The 13,942-nt window shown below is 45.6% G+C and overlaps 1 protein-coding gene and 2 long non-coding RNA genes across 5 annotated transcripts in view; 2 read left to right on the top strand and 1 right to left on the bottom strand.

The window, feature by feature from the left end:
- The first annotated feature begins 731 nt into the window (after positions 1–731).
- Positions 732–2,009, top strand: LOC310832005. Its single transcript, XR_014558105.1, has 2 exons — positions 732–839; positions 1,932–2,009. It is a non-coding gene; the product is annotated as an uncharacterized lncRNA (long non-coding RNA).
- Positions 2,010–4,915: 2,906 nt separating this feature from the next.
- The window catches only part of MAP1A (microtubule associated protein 1A), a 35,942-nt gene continuing 26,915 nt past the window's right edge, over positions 4,916–13,942 (top strand). Inside the window, exons 1-2 of one of the 3 annotated variants that reach the window (XM_083713317.1) lie at positions 4,916–5,046; positions 12,896–12,997. In XM_083713317.1, coding sequence (XP_083569443.1) covers positions 4,917–5,046; positions 12,896–12,997 — 232 coding nt within the window. In that variant the 5' untranslated portion in view covers position 4,916. Of the gene's footprint in view, positions 5,047–10,364; positions 10,504–12,488; positions 12,603–12,895; positions 12,998–13,942 lie in introns of those variants that run through there. The other 2 variants (XM_083713319.1, XM_083713320.1) reach the window with 2 other exon arrangements.
- Positions 6,480–10,482, bottom strand: LOC310832004. The gene is made up of 3 exons (XR_014558104.1): positions 10,382–10,482; positions 8,921–9,002; positions 6,480–6,599 (listed from the first exon to the last, which is right to left on the bottom strand). It is a non-coding gene; the product is annotated as an uncharacterized lncRNA (long non-coding RNA).

Raw genomic sequence — 13,942 nt, 5'->3', positions numbered from 1 at the left:
CCACGCGTTCCGCGCTGCGCGGGGGTTGCCATGACAACGCGGCGCCACATGCCCCGGCCAAGGCCAGAGAGGAGGCGGGGCTCGCGGAAAGCTCCACCTCCCCGCTTCCAATGCCAGGCCTGAATATAAATAAGCAAGAGAATGGTCTGTGGTCGCGGGTGGTGACGCTGATGGGAGTCCAAGCTGGCTCTGAAGGCCCGGTCGCCAGCAGCGCACGCCAGGAGGCAGCAGTGCACAAGCTCCCCAAAGCGAGGGTCACGTGTGCCCGGTCACCTTTAGAACAGGGAACGATAATAATATAATAGATGCAGCTCCACCAGGTGGATTGTCAAAGATGGCACAGATGACGAAGGGGGATTTTGATGGAAAGACGCTTGGCATTATCCGGCTGGCCACACACCTGAGATACCAAGGGCACACTCCTAGAACTGTCTTTGTGCAAGGGCATAGCAACACCCACAGAGGAAGGAGGGGTGTCACGGGCGTAGCCAGGATTTATTTTGGAGGGAGGCAGGCATTATTGGGGGGGGGGGCAGAACTGAGTTATCTGTGATGCTGTTGGTCAGTTAAGTATTTTTATTTATTTACTTGATTTGGGGAAGGGCAGGTGCACCCCCCTGGCTACACCCATAAGGGATGCCCCTGCCACAAAGGTGGAGCTGAGTCTTTCATGTTTCCTTCCAGCCCTTCTCTATGGGGTCATAATTCCATACATGGGATATTTGGAACAGGATGGTGTAGATCTGGTACAGGATCACAACGGGGCAAGCAACAATTTGGGGGGCAGAAGCAACTCCCCTGCAAGAAGAAGGTTACAACATTTGGGACGTTTTAGTTTGGTAAGATGGGAGATGACAGAGCTGGCAGGGGAGCCTCTGATCCTCCAGGCCAAATTAGACCTGGCAGGGATTCTACTTTTGGTCACAAGGCCTTTTTCCTCAAGCCGTGCCCATCAAATTGGTGCTATTTAAATCTTGATTCCAAATGGCATCCAGTTGTATCTAAACATAGACAAAAACCTCCATCTCAGGAACAAACAATTTGGTCATGATATCTTAAGAGGTGTCCAAACACACAGCAAACAGTCAACTTTCCAAGATATATAGATGTAAAGATAGGATTTTTTTACCCATGTGCATCATTTTACATTTGATTACACTGAACCAGTGTTGCAAATTTAATGCCCCTTCCCCCAGATTGAAAATATCCATTTGGAGCTCTTTACTATCCTGTTTTGTTTTTAACATCCTGAATAACTAGGTGTCCTTAGCATACTTGACTTCCTCAATGTTCATCCTGACTCCGTATCACTTATAAACCAGTTAAATAGCACAGGTCCCAGTACAGATATCTGGGGAATCCCATTTCTTCCAAGTACACAATGTCTACCAGATAACACCGTTAGAGTGTCAATAACATAAACAAAAATGTAGTTATTGACACTCTAAAAGGTTAATGATTCAGGTAGGTAGCCATGTTGGTCTGACGCAGTCGAAATATATATATAAAATAAAAAAAATAGAGACCAACTAAGTTTGTTCTGGGTATAAGCTTTCGTGTGCATGGAGAAGCCATGCTGATTCATCTTCAGCAAGACTTATTATTTTTTATGCTTTGTAATGCTCTTCTATATGATTTTTGATACCAATTGCTGGGAATTACAAGTGGGGAGAATCCTGTTTCCCTCAAGTTCTGCTTGTGGGCTTCCCATTGGGGCAACTGGTCGGTTATTGTGAAAACAGGATGTTGGATTAGGTGGGCCTTTGGCCTCATCCAGCAGCAAGGCTCTTCCTACGTAATTGCCTGTTCTGAGCCAGAGGGACCAGATGGATTGCCCCTCCCTGTGTCACATTTTAAAGTGCTGAGGTGCTACACGGGGAGGAGAAGGGCTATGTCTGGTTTTGTCATCAGAGATGTGTTTTGCATCCTAGGAAGAAGCCTTGCCCACCCTGCTCCGGAGACCAGTTTGCAGCCTGTTCCCTTTAAACAAAACACCTGAAGGAGAAAGAAGAAAAGTTAGTCTGCTTCTTAAAATAAACAGAATGTTCTTTACCTGTTAAGAGATGACATTTTTGTTCTATAGTTGGTTTCTCCTGCAATAAATGCTGGTATTCCAAAACTAAAAGAGGCAGAGCTGGGCAGGAACTGCCTTCCTTCTAAGCATCAATTCTCTATGATGCCATTTACTCCTGGAAGAGAAAGAGATGGCTCTGGAACCAGGTCCTGCATGATAGGTAAAACAGGAAATACTGGTCTTTGTACATTGCCTCCATAAATAATTACTTTGAAGAAAAAGCATTTGTTTTTCCAATTATAATTGAAGCAGTTAGATTTTGGAAGAAATATAGTTAGGCTCCTATTCAATTGCTGCTGAATTCCAGTTCAATCACATTTTTTTGCTCACTAAGGAGTTTTGTTGGGTAAGAGAAAGAGATTTGTTGAATAAATACAGCCTGATAAAAGGCGTGTTTACTTTGAAACCCACTAAAATCAGTGGAACCTGCGTGCAGGTAAATGTCCACATGAGCACAGCCTTAATTGGTCTAGCCTCAGTGTATTCCAGTTAGTAACTTACACACTACAGGAATGGAGATTCTTGAACTGTGACTGTCAAATAGATAGAGAGAGATAGAGATATATGGACATTTGTGGATTTTTACTTATTTCACATTATTTCCTTCCTCTTCTCTTTTTCTCTAAGGAGCTCAGGCCAAGTTTGAGACTCCTCATACCACCAGAGGTGGACAACCTCTGCCCCTTCATAGGATGCTGGACTCAAGCTCCCTGAACAGGGATTTAATCCTGGATCAATACCAGATAGATAATCTATAACTGGACGCCCATGTCTTGTCTTTGGTCTGAAGCATTGATCAGACACTGATCACAAGGGAACACCAGAGGCCCCATGGTCATCCAGAGGAGCTGGGTGCCCTGATACAGAACATAATTTATTGGTTAATAACAAACTAAGATATAGCAGTAAAGGTACTATATAGATATGAACTGTCTAAAAGACTGAGAAAGGCAATAAGATTGGGAGATGGAAAATCAGGAGTACTTAGCTCTTGAAACCATTTGGAGCAAGTTCTTTGCTGTTGGGAACTGTCCTTGGTCCTGCAGGTTCTATTGCTGTCCCTTCCTTTGCTTCCTTGTTTTACAACAAAGATGGGAAATGGGAGGTGTATAATCCGATCACCTGGTGTCTTTTTATTTTCTTCAGAATAGCTGCCACTTTGACTGAAATTGCACTGGTGGACATATGCTATTTGTACCTGTCCCAAGTCGTCTCCCTCTGGCAAAAGGTGTGGGGCAACAGGTATTTACCCTCCTCTCCAGTGGTGCATATGCCAGCATATGTGTGACATTTTAATGTATTTTTAATCTTTGTTGGAAGCCGCCCAAAGTGGCTGGGGAAATCCAGCCAGATGGGCGGGGTACAAAAAATAAATTATTATTATTATTATTATTAGGAATATTCTTACAATTGAGGAAAGGGCAGGGGGAGAGAATTAAAAGCTCTCCCCTCAGTGCTGTTTCCCGGCTTAAATCAGCAGCCCACTTCAGGTTCTTTGAAGAAAAAGAGCTAGAAGTGCCCTATTGAGGATTCATTTGGTCCAGCTTCTGATTTCCCACAGTGGCCCATCAGGTGCCCCAAGGAGTGTCCGACAACAGACAAAACACAAGGTGACTGTCTTCCATATTTTTATATTCCCTTTCAAAGGCATCTGAGTTCTGGTCCATCGTCACACCTATAGTGTGCGATGTTTTACTGTGGTTTTATAATTTTCTAGAAACTGCCCAGAGTGGTTGGGGCAACCCAGTCAGATGGGTGGCATATAAATAATATTTTTAAAATTATTGTTGTGGAAGTGAATTCCATCATTTAACTACGGCCATGTGAATTTTTTCCCCTTTTGTCTGACCTGAATCTTCCAGTGTTCAGCTTCACTGTATGTCCCTAGGATCTAGTATTTTGAAAGAAGGCAAAGGGCAGCTGTCCCCTTTCTCCACACCATGTATAATCTATCACTCCTCTGCTGTCTTTCTTCTTTCGAAGCTAAGAAGCCCTCAATGCTCAGCACCACCTTCTGCCCTGCCAAGAACCTGCAGCCCCTTGGGGATGGACACCAGCTGCCAGAGTGGAGGTAAAAGAGGAAGGTCGGGGAACTGGCTGGCAGGGCTGCCCTTCTGAGGAAGGAGGGCTATAGGGTCACCAGCATTGCAGGGGCCCCGCGGGTTGCCGCCCCTCACTCTGCATTGTAGACAGGCGCTGCAGCTGGGGGCCAAGGCAGCTTCCCCATCTCCGCTCGTTTGGAGGCCCCTGGTCTGACTGAGGGGGGGGGGCAGACCTCGGGCCGGCGGGGAGGGGTCGCCTTCTCGCGGCAGGCAAAGGGGTTCGCTCTCCCTTGCCCCACCCGATGAAAAGAGGGAAGGGTCGCCCTCATTCCTTGGTGCCGGCTGGGGGTACATCACCGGAGCCCAGCAGCAGGAGCAAAAGCTGGATCAAACCCTGGCGCGTAGAGGAGGGGGCTCCGCTAACAGAGATAAGCGCCTGTTGGGCTGCAGGACAGCGGCTGGGATCGCCTCGGGTCCTGGAAGAAGCGTGTATATCTCTCCAGGAGAGGCGAAGGAAGATGCAATTCCGCCCCGCCCCTCCCAGCTCGTTCGACGCGGGGAGTGGAAAGAGCCCCGCCCCTTCTGTGACTAAGCACGCCTGGGTAGGTGGGCGGGGACGCCCTCGAGGGGCGGGGCCACGTGAATCCCCGCCCCAGCGCCTCGTAGGGCACGTGCGTTCTGAGGAGCCAATCCTCGCGCGGCCGGCTCTCCCCTTAAGAGGCGCGCGCAGGAGGCTGCTGCGGCATCTGCGGAGTTGGGGACCAGTTGCTATGGGGACGCCGGCGGCCGGGCCTGTCGCCATGGAGACGCCGGCGGCGCCCGGCAGCGAGAGGCGGGGGAGGCAGCGGCGGGGCCACGCGGTGCTTGCCGTGATCGGCGAGGTCGGCACCGAGCAAGAGCGGGAAACGCTGCGCCGGAGCCTCGAGCGCGGTAAGGACGGGCGGAGGGAGGGAGAGGGGGAGGCTTGCCGGAAGCCGCCGCTGCAGCCGCCGTCTGCGCGTTCAGCACCCTGGAGAGGGCCTGCTGATTAGCCGCCGTCGGGAGCCCCTGAGGGGCGCGTGACCGGTTGGATCTGGCCCTGGCGCGGCGCTCCCTGGACCGGAATTCCCAAGAGCGGCGGCGTCCCCATCCCTGGAGAGTCCGTGGCGGGGAGGGGGCGGGACACTGGCCGCCAAGAGGAGGAAGGGAAAGCGGGTCGCCAGGCCCAGCCGCCGCCGCAGGAAGCTCGCTGAGCGGTCGTGAGGTGCAGAGCCTCTGGGCTGGTTTCTTCTGGCCGGACCCTTCTCGTTGCCCGCTGCCGCCTGGGCAGGAGCCCCCGAGGCGCCGCTCCCTGGAAGATCCACCTGGCGGTCAGTCTTCTTGCTATTTTGATCTTGCCGGTTGGGGAGTAACTGAAGACAAATTTGCTCTGTCATCTATGGGAGAGACCGGGAACTGTCATCGTTTTCGTCTATTAGTCCTTTCTTCTTAAACTGCTGCAGTGCACAGTAGTACAGGACTGACCAAAGCAGAATTTAGCGGTCCCATAGCTTCTCGTGATCCAGACACTATGTTTCCGTTGTAGCCTAGAATTGTATTAGCCTTTTTAGTAGCGGCATCACATTGCTGGCTCATTTTTAGCTCATGGTGTGCTAAGAAACCTGGCTCTACTGTCAAGCCAGGTGCTTTCCATCCTGCACTTGTGTGTCTTGATTTTCCTACCTAAATGCATAATGTTGCATTTATCTGTGTTGAAATTAAATTTGTTACTTTGGTCCAGTTCTTCATCATGCTAGACTCACCTTGAATTTTGTTGGTTTGGTGTTATCTACTGATTTGATGAACATTTTCTCTACTTTTTGTGTCCAAGTCTTTTATACAAAGTTGTTGAGCCACTAGCTACACATCTGCCTAACAGTAGCAGTGTCTTTCATGTGGGGGTGGGGAACCTTCATAGGCAGCATTCTGGGAACTGTTTGCCAAAGGCGAGCAGGACTAGAAGCAAAATGAGCAACAGATGTGACTCTTCTTAGTACAATAGACTACAGCCCTGCCACAAACAAGCCAATGATTTCCCCACACACCCTTCTCCATCCACTGACACAATTCAAGGGCACATTTCAGCCAGGCAAAAACCCTACAGGAGGAACTGGATCCAGAGCTCTTGAGGGTTTTGGCTTGGGGAAAGTCTAAAGAGTTGGATAAGGAGTTCTGGAAGTCTCTATTCTGTCCCTGAATCCGAGAGTCCCCAAGCTTAGTCTATCACACATTTTAGCAGCTTGTCAACAAGAATATTGTGGAGGAGCTTGTTGGAAGCCTTGCTGAAAACAAGCTAAGCTACATCTTGTACCATCCCCCTGTTCTATCAAGTTAGTTGTAAAAATGGGGAGGTAGATGAAGTTTGTCTGGTATGACTTTTTCTTAAGAAAACTGACTTGTAGTTGTATTTTTATCTGGCACAATGCTGCTGCTGCTTGAACTGGTGGGAATGATGGAGTATAAAGCTAGGAGTAAACAAATACAAAGCACATACTGTGATCATTCCTGCTAAGGGCATAAGGAATGAGACAGTAAGTGCACTCCCAATAAGGCTTTACAGCTGGGGTGGAACCCTTAATGCCCTCTCTCCTCAGGAACTCCAGCCTGGCAGGGGGGAAAGGCATGCAACCCCACTGACCATGTATCCAGGTAAGTGAGGAAGGTTCCCCTTCTCTGCAGCCTGGAGGGTGTGGCTGGTGTTTGCCCAGCTGCTGCCAGCAAAATGTCCCATATTGGCCCTCCCCCAAGAATGCAAATCAGTGTCATGGGATTGACACTGCAGTGCTATTCAAGGACCTCCTAGTTGCAGCTCTGATTTTCAGCAACTTATGGGAAACCCACATCTTTCTTGCTGCACATAAGGGGAGCAGATGGAAGCAAGCTGGCAAGCTTGGAAAGAGGCAGGTAGTGGCTGCTGCAGCTGCTGCTGTGGTGTGTAGTTGGTGCTGCAGTGCAGCTTTCTTTCCTGCTAGTTCCTGGACTTTCTCTCTGCAGTGAGTGTGAAGCAGGAGCAGCATGAAAGTGCCTCCTTAGTGAGCAGGAAGTAGGTGAGGGCTCTTTTCTTACCTGGCATTCTCCAGGAATGGAGTAAAGGCAGCCCTCTTGTCTCTCCTTAGGGTGATATTTGTAGCACCTTGTCAATGTGAATGGGTCATTTCAAGGGAATGAAAGAGGAATTGCCACTGTGGTTGACTCCTCCTTTGGACACATGGAAATCACCTCCTTTTCTTTTATTTTCCTCCCCTGTGGTTGGCTGAATCCTTTTAAAGCAGTCTTACACTGCAGGGTTTTTGGAGAGGGGCTGTCTTTGTAAGTCTAGAAGGGCATTGCTTTATTCTTATTTAATTTCAAAAATGCATATCTCTTGTTTTTAAATTTAAATAATTTCTAAAGCAATGCACAATGCTGGTAAAACAGAGCACAATGTACTGTAAATGGAATAGCACATTATTATTAATTTTTAACTCAAAAGATCAGTGGAAATAAAATAAGTTGGACAGCATAATAAGGAAGATAAAACAGGCTGTACACAATTCAGCAAATAAAATTAAAATGTTGCTCATGAAAAGCTCCTACAAATGAAGCAGTCTTTATCTGGCACTGAAAACTTAGCAAACGTGTGGAGCAGCTGTATATGGAGGGCATTGCAGTGATGGGACATAATCTCTCCAGCTACCACCTGCCTTGCTTCTATAGGCAGAAGAAGGTTTGCATAGGAGTGGGTGGTCTTCCAGACACCAAGGTTCTAAGGCATAAATGATTTTAAAGGTTAAGACTAGCAGTTTACCTGGGAAAATAGGAAATCTGGAGCTATTTTTGAACATAATGGTGTGTTCCTCATTACTAGTACCAAGCAGTAACCTAAACTGCAGCATTTTACATTTTTGCATTGTCTTCAAATATAATCTAAAGATAGATGGGCAATAGTGGCAAGGGGTCACAGCTAGTGAACCTGACTAGTCTGATGATGCAGATGCCCCAGGATATCCAAACTATTAGAAGGATTTAACAGCACTCCAAAATTCTGTGCTTGATCCTTAAGGGGTGTATAATCCCATTCAGAACAGGCCAAAACTGTCTTCCTAGTCACATTTTATTTGTTTATTAATTTATTGCATTTATAACTCTCCATTTCCTCCATGGAGTTTGAGGTGGTGTACATCATACCGCAGGTGGCGCTGTGGGTAAAACCTCAGTGCCTAGGCCTTGCCAATCGTATGGTCGGCAGTTCGAATCCCTGCGGCGGGGTGAGCTCCCGTTGTTCGGTCCCAGCTCCTGCCCACCTAGCAGTTCGAAAGCACCCCTAAGTGCAAGTAGATAAATAGGTACCGCTTTATAGAGGGAAGGTAAACGGTGTTTCCGTGCGCTGCGCTGGTGCTGGCTCGCCAGAGCAGCTTCGTCACACTGGCCACGTGACCCAGAAGTTTCTTCGGACAGCGCTGGCTCCCGGCCTCTTAAGCGAGATGAGCACGCAACCCCAGAGTCGGTCACGACTGACCCGTACGGGCAGGGGTGCCTTTACCTTTACCTTTTACATCATACCCCTCCTTCTTCATTTAATTCCCACAACAGCCTTGTGAGATAGGTTAGGTTGAGAAGCAGTGATGACCCCTGGTTACCCAGTGAGCATCATGGCCAATTGGGGATTTGAACCCTGGTCTCCCAGGTCCTACTCTGACACTCTAACTTCTATACCATTCTGGCTTAGATGAAATTCCTCTCCACAGCAGTTCTGCCTTGCCTGGACTCACATAGTATATAAGCCCCCATCCAATCCATTACTGACCTCTGACACCTATTCAGAACTATTTGCTCCTCTTGTTCACCTGAAACCAGAACTCTTCCTGCTGGGACTAATGGCTGTACAACTAGAAAAAGAATATGGAATACAATATATGATCACAGCAGTGAGATTTTAATAAGCACAACAAAGACAGAAGAACTTACTATTACCTACTATGAAAGAATGGTTATTGAAATTAATGGATTTGGCTGAGATTGCAAAGTTGACATGTTAAAGAAAAATCATTGTTGACATTTTGAAGACTGAAAAAAGTTGGTTTATGTAAAGTAGAAGAGTTGGATGTTATTATGGAGTAAGTTTTTGCACGAGCTTTTAAAACTAATAGATGGAGAATTGGAAGTATTTTCTTTTTTCCTTCTTTTTCTGTAACTTATTTATTTTAGCTTTTATGTTTAAAAATGCTGGAAATTTAATGTTGAATTCTTTATATTGTTTATTCCTTGTTTGTTTTTCAAGCTTTAATAATATTAGTTTTTTTAAAAAAACCTTTTAGCTCCTCTCCTAAATTCAAGGAAGACTTGAAGGTCCTTGAGGGACGTTTTCCTGATTCCCACTATTTCACTTCATTCATTCCAGCAGCACCATGATAAACTGAATGTTAGGGAACATAATGAGGAAATCTGTTTTGTATGGAGTGTAGATTACAATGTATGCAACTGAAATTAGTGCATATTGTTTGGTCTTAAATTGTTCTGTCATTTTCAAATTGAACATGCTTGTTTCTTGTGTGTATGTCTTGTACATTTTAAATAACCTTAAAAACTCCAATCCACTAGAGAGCCTGACTTGGGTGGTCCCAGTTTCATTCTTTATTATCCAAGTTCATTTAGTCTTTATTGAAATTGGAATATTCTATGTACAATTTTGACCAGAACCTGAGGCTGGATAGCCCAGGGTAGAAGAGATGCATTTCATTCAGGGTGCCCCATTGCACTGAAAGGTGCTCTCCCCCCCTTCCTCCCCCCCCCCGGTCTATTCAAACAAATTAAGCCCAATAGTGTTAGAAAAAATAAATACTTTAGCTCCAGGTCAGTCCCCTGGTACTCCAGGGAGCTTGTGGTCATAAATCTTCAGTAGTCCACTGTAATTCACTTGCAAATAACTTCGAATTGGGTTCTGCTTTGAATACTGTAAAAATATGGGCTGCTGCCTTGGCTGCATCTGGTAGCACTTGCTTGGATGAGTTTCAGTTGTTGCAGCCAGAGGGTGAAGACAGATGCATGGAGAGACAAAGTTTCCCACATCTGTGCTCTGTTGGAAGTTGCTGCCAAATAAACCTTGCTTGGACCATCACCATGAGCTAAATATAAATCAGCAATCCAATGCAGTAACTAAAAAAGCTAATACAGTTCTAGACTGCATTAACTAATGTATAAAATGTCCACACCACAAAACTAATGATGGCACCCTATTCTGCTTTAGTCAGACCTCATCTAGACCTACCTGTGTCCAGCTGTGGTGGGCACAGCAGCTGAAGCAGTGCCCAACTGGAATGTGCCCAGAAATGGGCAACAAAGATAGTGAGGCCCCTGGGAACCACATCCTATGAGGAAAAGATGAAGGAAGTGGGTATGTTTAGCCAGGAGAAGAGACGATTAAGAGGTGAGATGAGACAAAACCATGTTCATATACTTAAAGAGTGTCACATAGATAATGGTGCAATTTATTTCTCCAGAGAATAGGACCTGAACTAATAGGTTAAAATTATAGGAAACAGGATTTCTACTAACCGTTAGAAAGAGCTTTCAGTGGTGGAAGAGACTGCCTTGGAATGGCCGAAGTATTGGGAGATTTTGGAACAAGAGGGAGACAGACTAAAATTGCAGAGTTTTGAAAAATTAAAAAATAGAGTGCGAGACTGGCTCCATTACTATCAAATAATGGAGGCATATAATTTGGACAAAAAAATTGGTTTCCAGGTGGAAAAATCCAAATTGGAAACAGAACTGTTAGACTCTAAAGTTAAGAATTTGTCAAGAATGTATAACTTGCTGTTGAAATGGAATACTCAAGATGAAATGGTGAAATCAGCTATGATTAAATGGGCACAAGATGTTGGACATAATATTATGTTGGCTGACTGGGAACAGTTATGGACCACTGGTATGAAATTTACGGCATGTAATGCCTTAAAGAGAATTTAATGAAAATGATCTCTAGGTGGTACATAACACCAGTCAAGCTTGCAAAAATTTACCATTTGCCTGATAATAAATGCTGGAAATGTAAGGAGACAGAAGGTACTTTCTTTCACCTTTGGTGGACATGCCCAAAGATCAAGGCATTCTGGGAGATGATCTATAATGAAATGAAAAAGGTATTTAAATATACCTTTCTGAAGAAAGCAGAGGCTTTTCTCCTGGGCATGGTCGGCCAATTGGTGCCAAAGAAGGATAGAACTTTCTTTATGTATGCCACAACAGCAGCAAGAATACTTATTGCAAAGTATTGGAGGACGCAAGATCTACCCACCAGGGAAGAATGGCAGATGAAACTGATGGACTACATAGAAATGGCGGAAATGACTGGCAGAATCCGAGACCAGGGAGAAGAGTCGATGGAAGAAGATTGGAAAAAAATTAAAGTATATTTAAAAAAGTATTGTAAAATTAATGAATGTTAGAAAGATGCTGGAATGAACCTACATGGTCTTAGCAGAAAGGTTATAAAGAATTAAATTAAAATGGATTGTTAATGGGTTAAAGTGTATAATTTAAGGTTAAATTGCGTTAAGATAAATTATGGAATAAAATTTGAGAAAGAGGGAAAGGACTTGCTGAAACAATTATGAATTAAGAATACAAAAAGGGAGGTGTGAGGAAGTCATGGAAATAAGTAAATGAAAGATAAAGATATGAAAATACTGGATGTTATTGTTTTTAAATGTTATTGCTTAGCTGTATTGTTTTTGGGTTTTCTCTTTTTCCTTTTTCCTTTTTTTCTCTCTTTTTCTTTTTTTTAGCATTGTATTTTCCTGTATTTTTGAAGTATTGTAATCTTTTCTATTATTATTACTGTTTGTTTTTCTTTCTTTGTAATTGTCAAACTTCAATAAATATTTTAAAAAATAATAAAAAAGAGACTGCCTTCGAAGGCTCTCCTTGATTTTTTAGTGCAAGTTGTATGGTCACCCATCATAGATGCTTTAGCAGAAGACTGACAAGTGGGGCTGAGCTGAGGTACCTTCCAGTTCTTTGTGTGTCCAGCCTTACTCATTGATACAGGTGCTTGAATTGGTGATAAGGACCCGGCTCCAAATATTTCTAAATGGTGCTGATGTTATGGACTTCTTTCATCTCACTTCTGGCCTACTTTTAGGACTAAAACTGCTTTAGCAAGGCAACATCGATGAAGCTGATCAGCATTGATGAAGCTGATCAGCATTGATGAAGCTGGTCAGTGCAATGTACATGACTGCAGCGTAGTATAAATCTGTGCTAAATGAAATAGGACATACACAAGCCCATTCTTCAGCTTTCCATAGTGCCATTTGGCTGAGGCAAACAGTCCCTATGAAGGAATATTCTCTGGACAGTGTGGAAGAAACTCACCTCATGGACCTGAAGGTGACTCCCGCCGCACGATGGGGAAGCCACATGGATTACCTGGAGAGGCTAAACTTCTGTTTGGAAGGACAGACTGAGCACCCTGCTGGGATAGGAAGGTGATTAGCCCTCATAGATTACATGGATTAAAGAGCAAACTCTGAGGCTATCAGGATGCTCAGAGGCTTTGGGAAAGTGATTAGGCAGTAGAAGCTTGGACTAGAGTTGGACTCTCATCCAAGGAGCAAAGCATCCAATGCACAGAAAAGGACTCTGGTTCTACTGGGTGGTCAAACCCACTTCCTCACCCAAGGTACAAGTCAGGCCTGTGTTCCTCAGAATCATAGTGTACACCTTTGGTCTCTTCCAGGAGAGCACATGAACTCATTCCTCTCTCCCTTTCTCTCAACAGGTCTTCGCTCATGGGACATTGACCTCTCTTCCTGTGACCTTAATCAGCAACTGAGACTGTTTGTTACACGTCATCTTGCACATTTTTCATCAGAGGTCAAAGGTCAGTGCCCACCTTGTTTATCTTAATTTTTGAGATTTGCATTTGTGCCCAGAGCTACTGTCAGCCTTGAGGGAGGCTTCTGGGGTGATGTGCTGTCTCCTGGTGGCTTCAGAAATAGGAGCAGAGCTCTGCCTGCTGTCAGCCTTACTCTTTCCTAGAGTGCACTGGGATGCTAGTGGCATCTGACCCAGCTCCAAGGGAGAGTCTATGGGACACAATGGGCTCCTCCAAGTTGGGGGAAGGAATCCAAGTTGGGGGCTAGGAAGCAGCCTCAGGCTGCAGTCGCAGCACCATGGACAGCTCCAAACTGGCAGCTTGGAGATGCTGCACCCCACTGACATTTTATGTTTGTATAGGGCTGGGGTCCTCAAACTTTTTAAACAGGGGGCCAGTTCACTGTCCCTCAGACACTGTTGGGGGCCGGACTATAGTTTGAAAAAACACACGAACGAATTCCTATGCACACTGCAAGTATTTTATTTGTAGTACACAAAAAACAGGAAAAAACAATACAATATTTAAAATGAAGAACAATTTTAATCAACATAAACAAGCCAGGCCCAAGCTGGGGGTGAGGTGGGCTAGAGGGATTCCCTCTCGAAGTTCCTGCATTTGCATAAAATATTTTGGGGTTAGGCCACCGAAGGCTACGAAAATGTGCTGTTACACACAAACTCCCATTTCAATGCACACACCTTTGAAGGGGAAAGGGCGAGATACTCCTGTGGGAGCAAGAGGGAGGGAAAGAGATGCCTGCTATCCCACCCCAAGGCTATGGCAGTCGAGGGCTGACAGTGGAGACCACGCAGGTTGTCAGCAGGGGGCCTGAGCAGCATTGGGGAAGGGGGGTGTTTGCTCCACACAACCTCCCACCCAACAGCACCCCCTAAACATCCGGCTCGCCCCCTCCCCTTTCCTGACTGTTAGGAGGGAAGTGGTTGTGGA

The sequence above is a fragment of the Podarcis gaigeae genome, assembly GCF_964106915.1.
Source record: "Podarcis gaigeae genome assembly, chromosome: 14".
In the NCBI taxonomy this organism is placed as follows: domain Eukaryota; kingdom Metazoa; phylum Chordata; class Lepidosauria; order Squamata; family Lacertidae; genus Podarcis; species Podarcis gaigeae.
The sequence above is the reverse complement of the archived record's forward strand: the minus strand, read 5'-3'. Positions and strand labels throughout refer to the sequence as shown.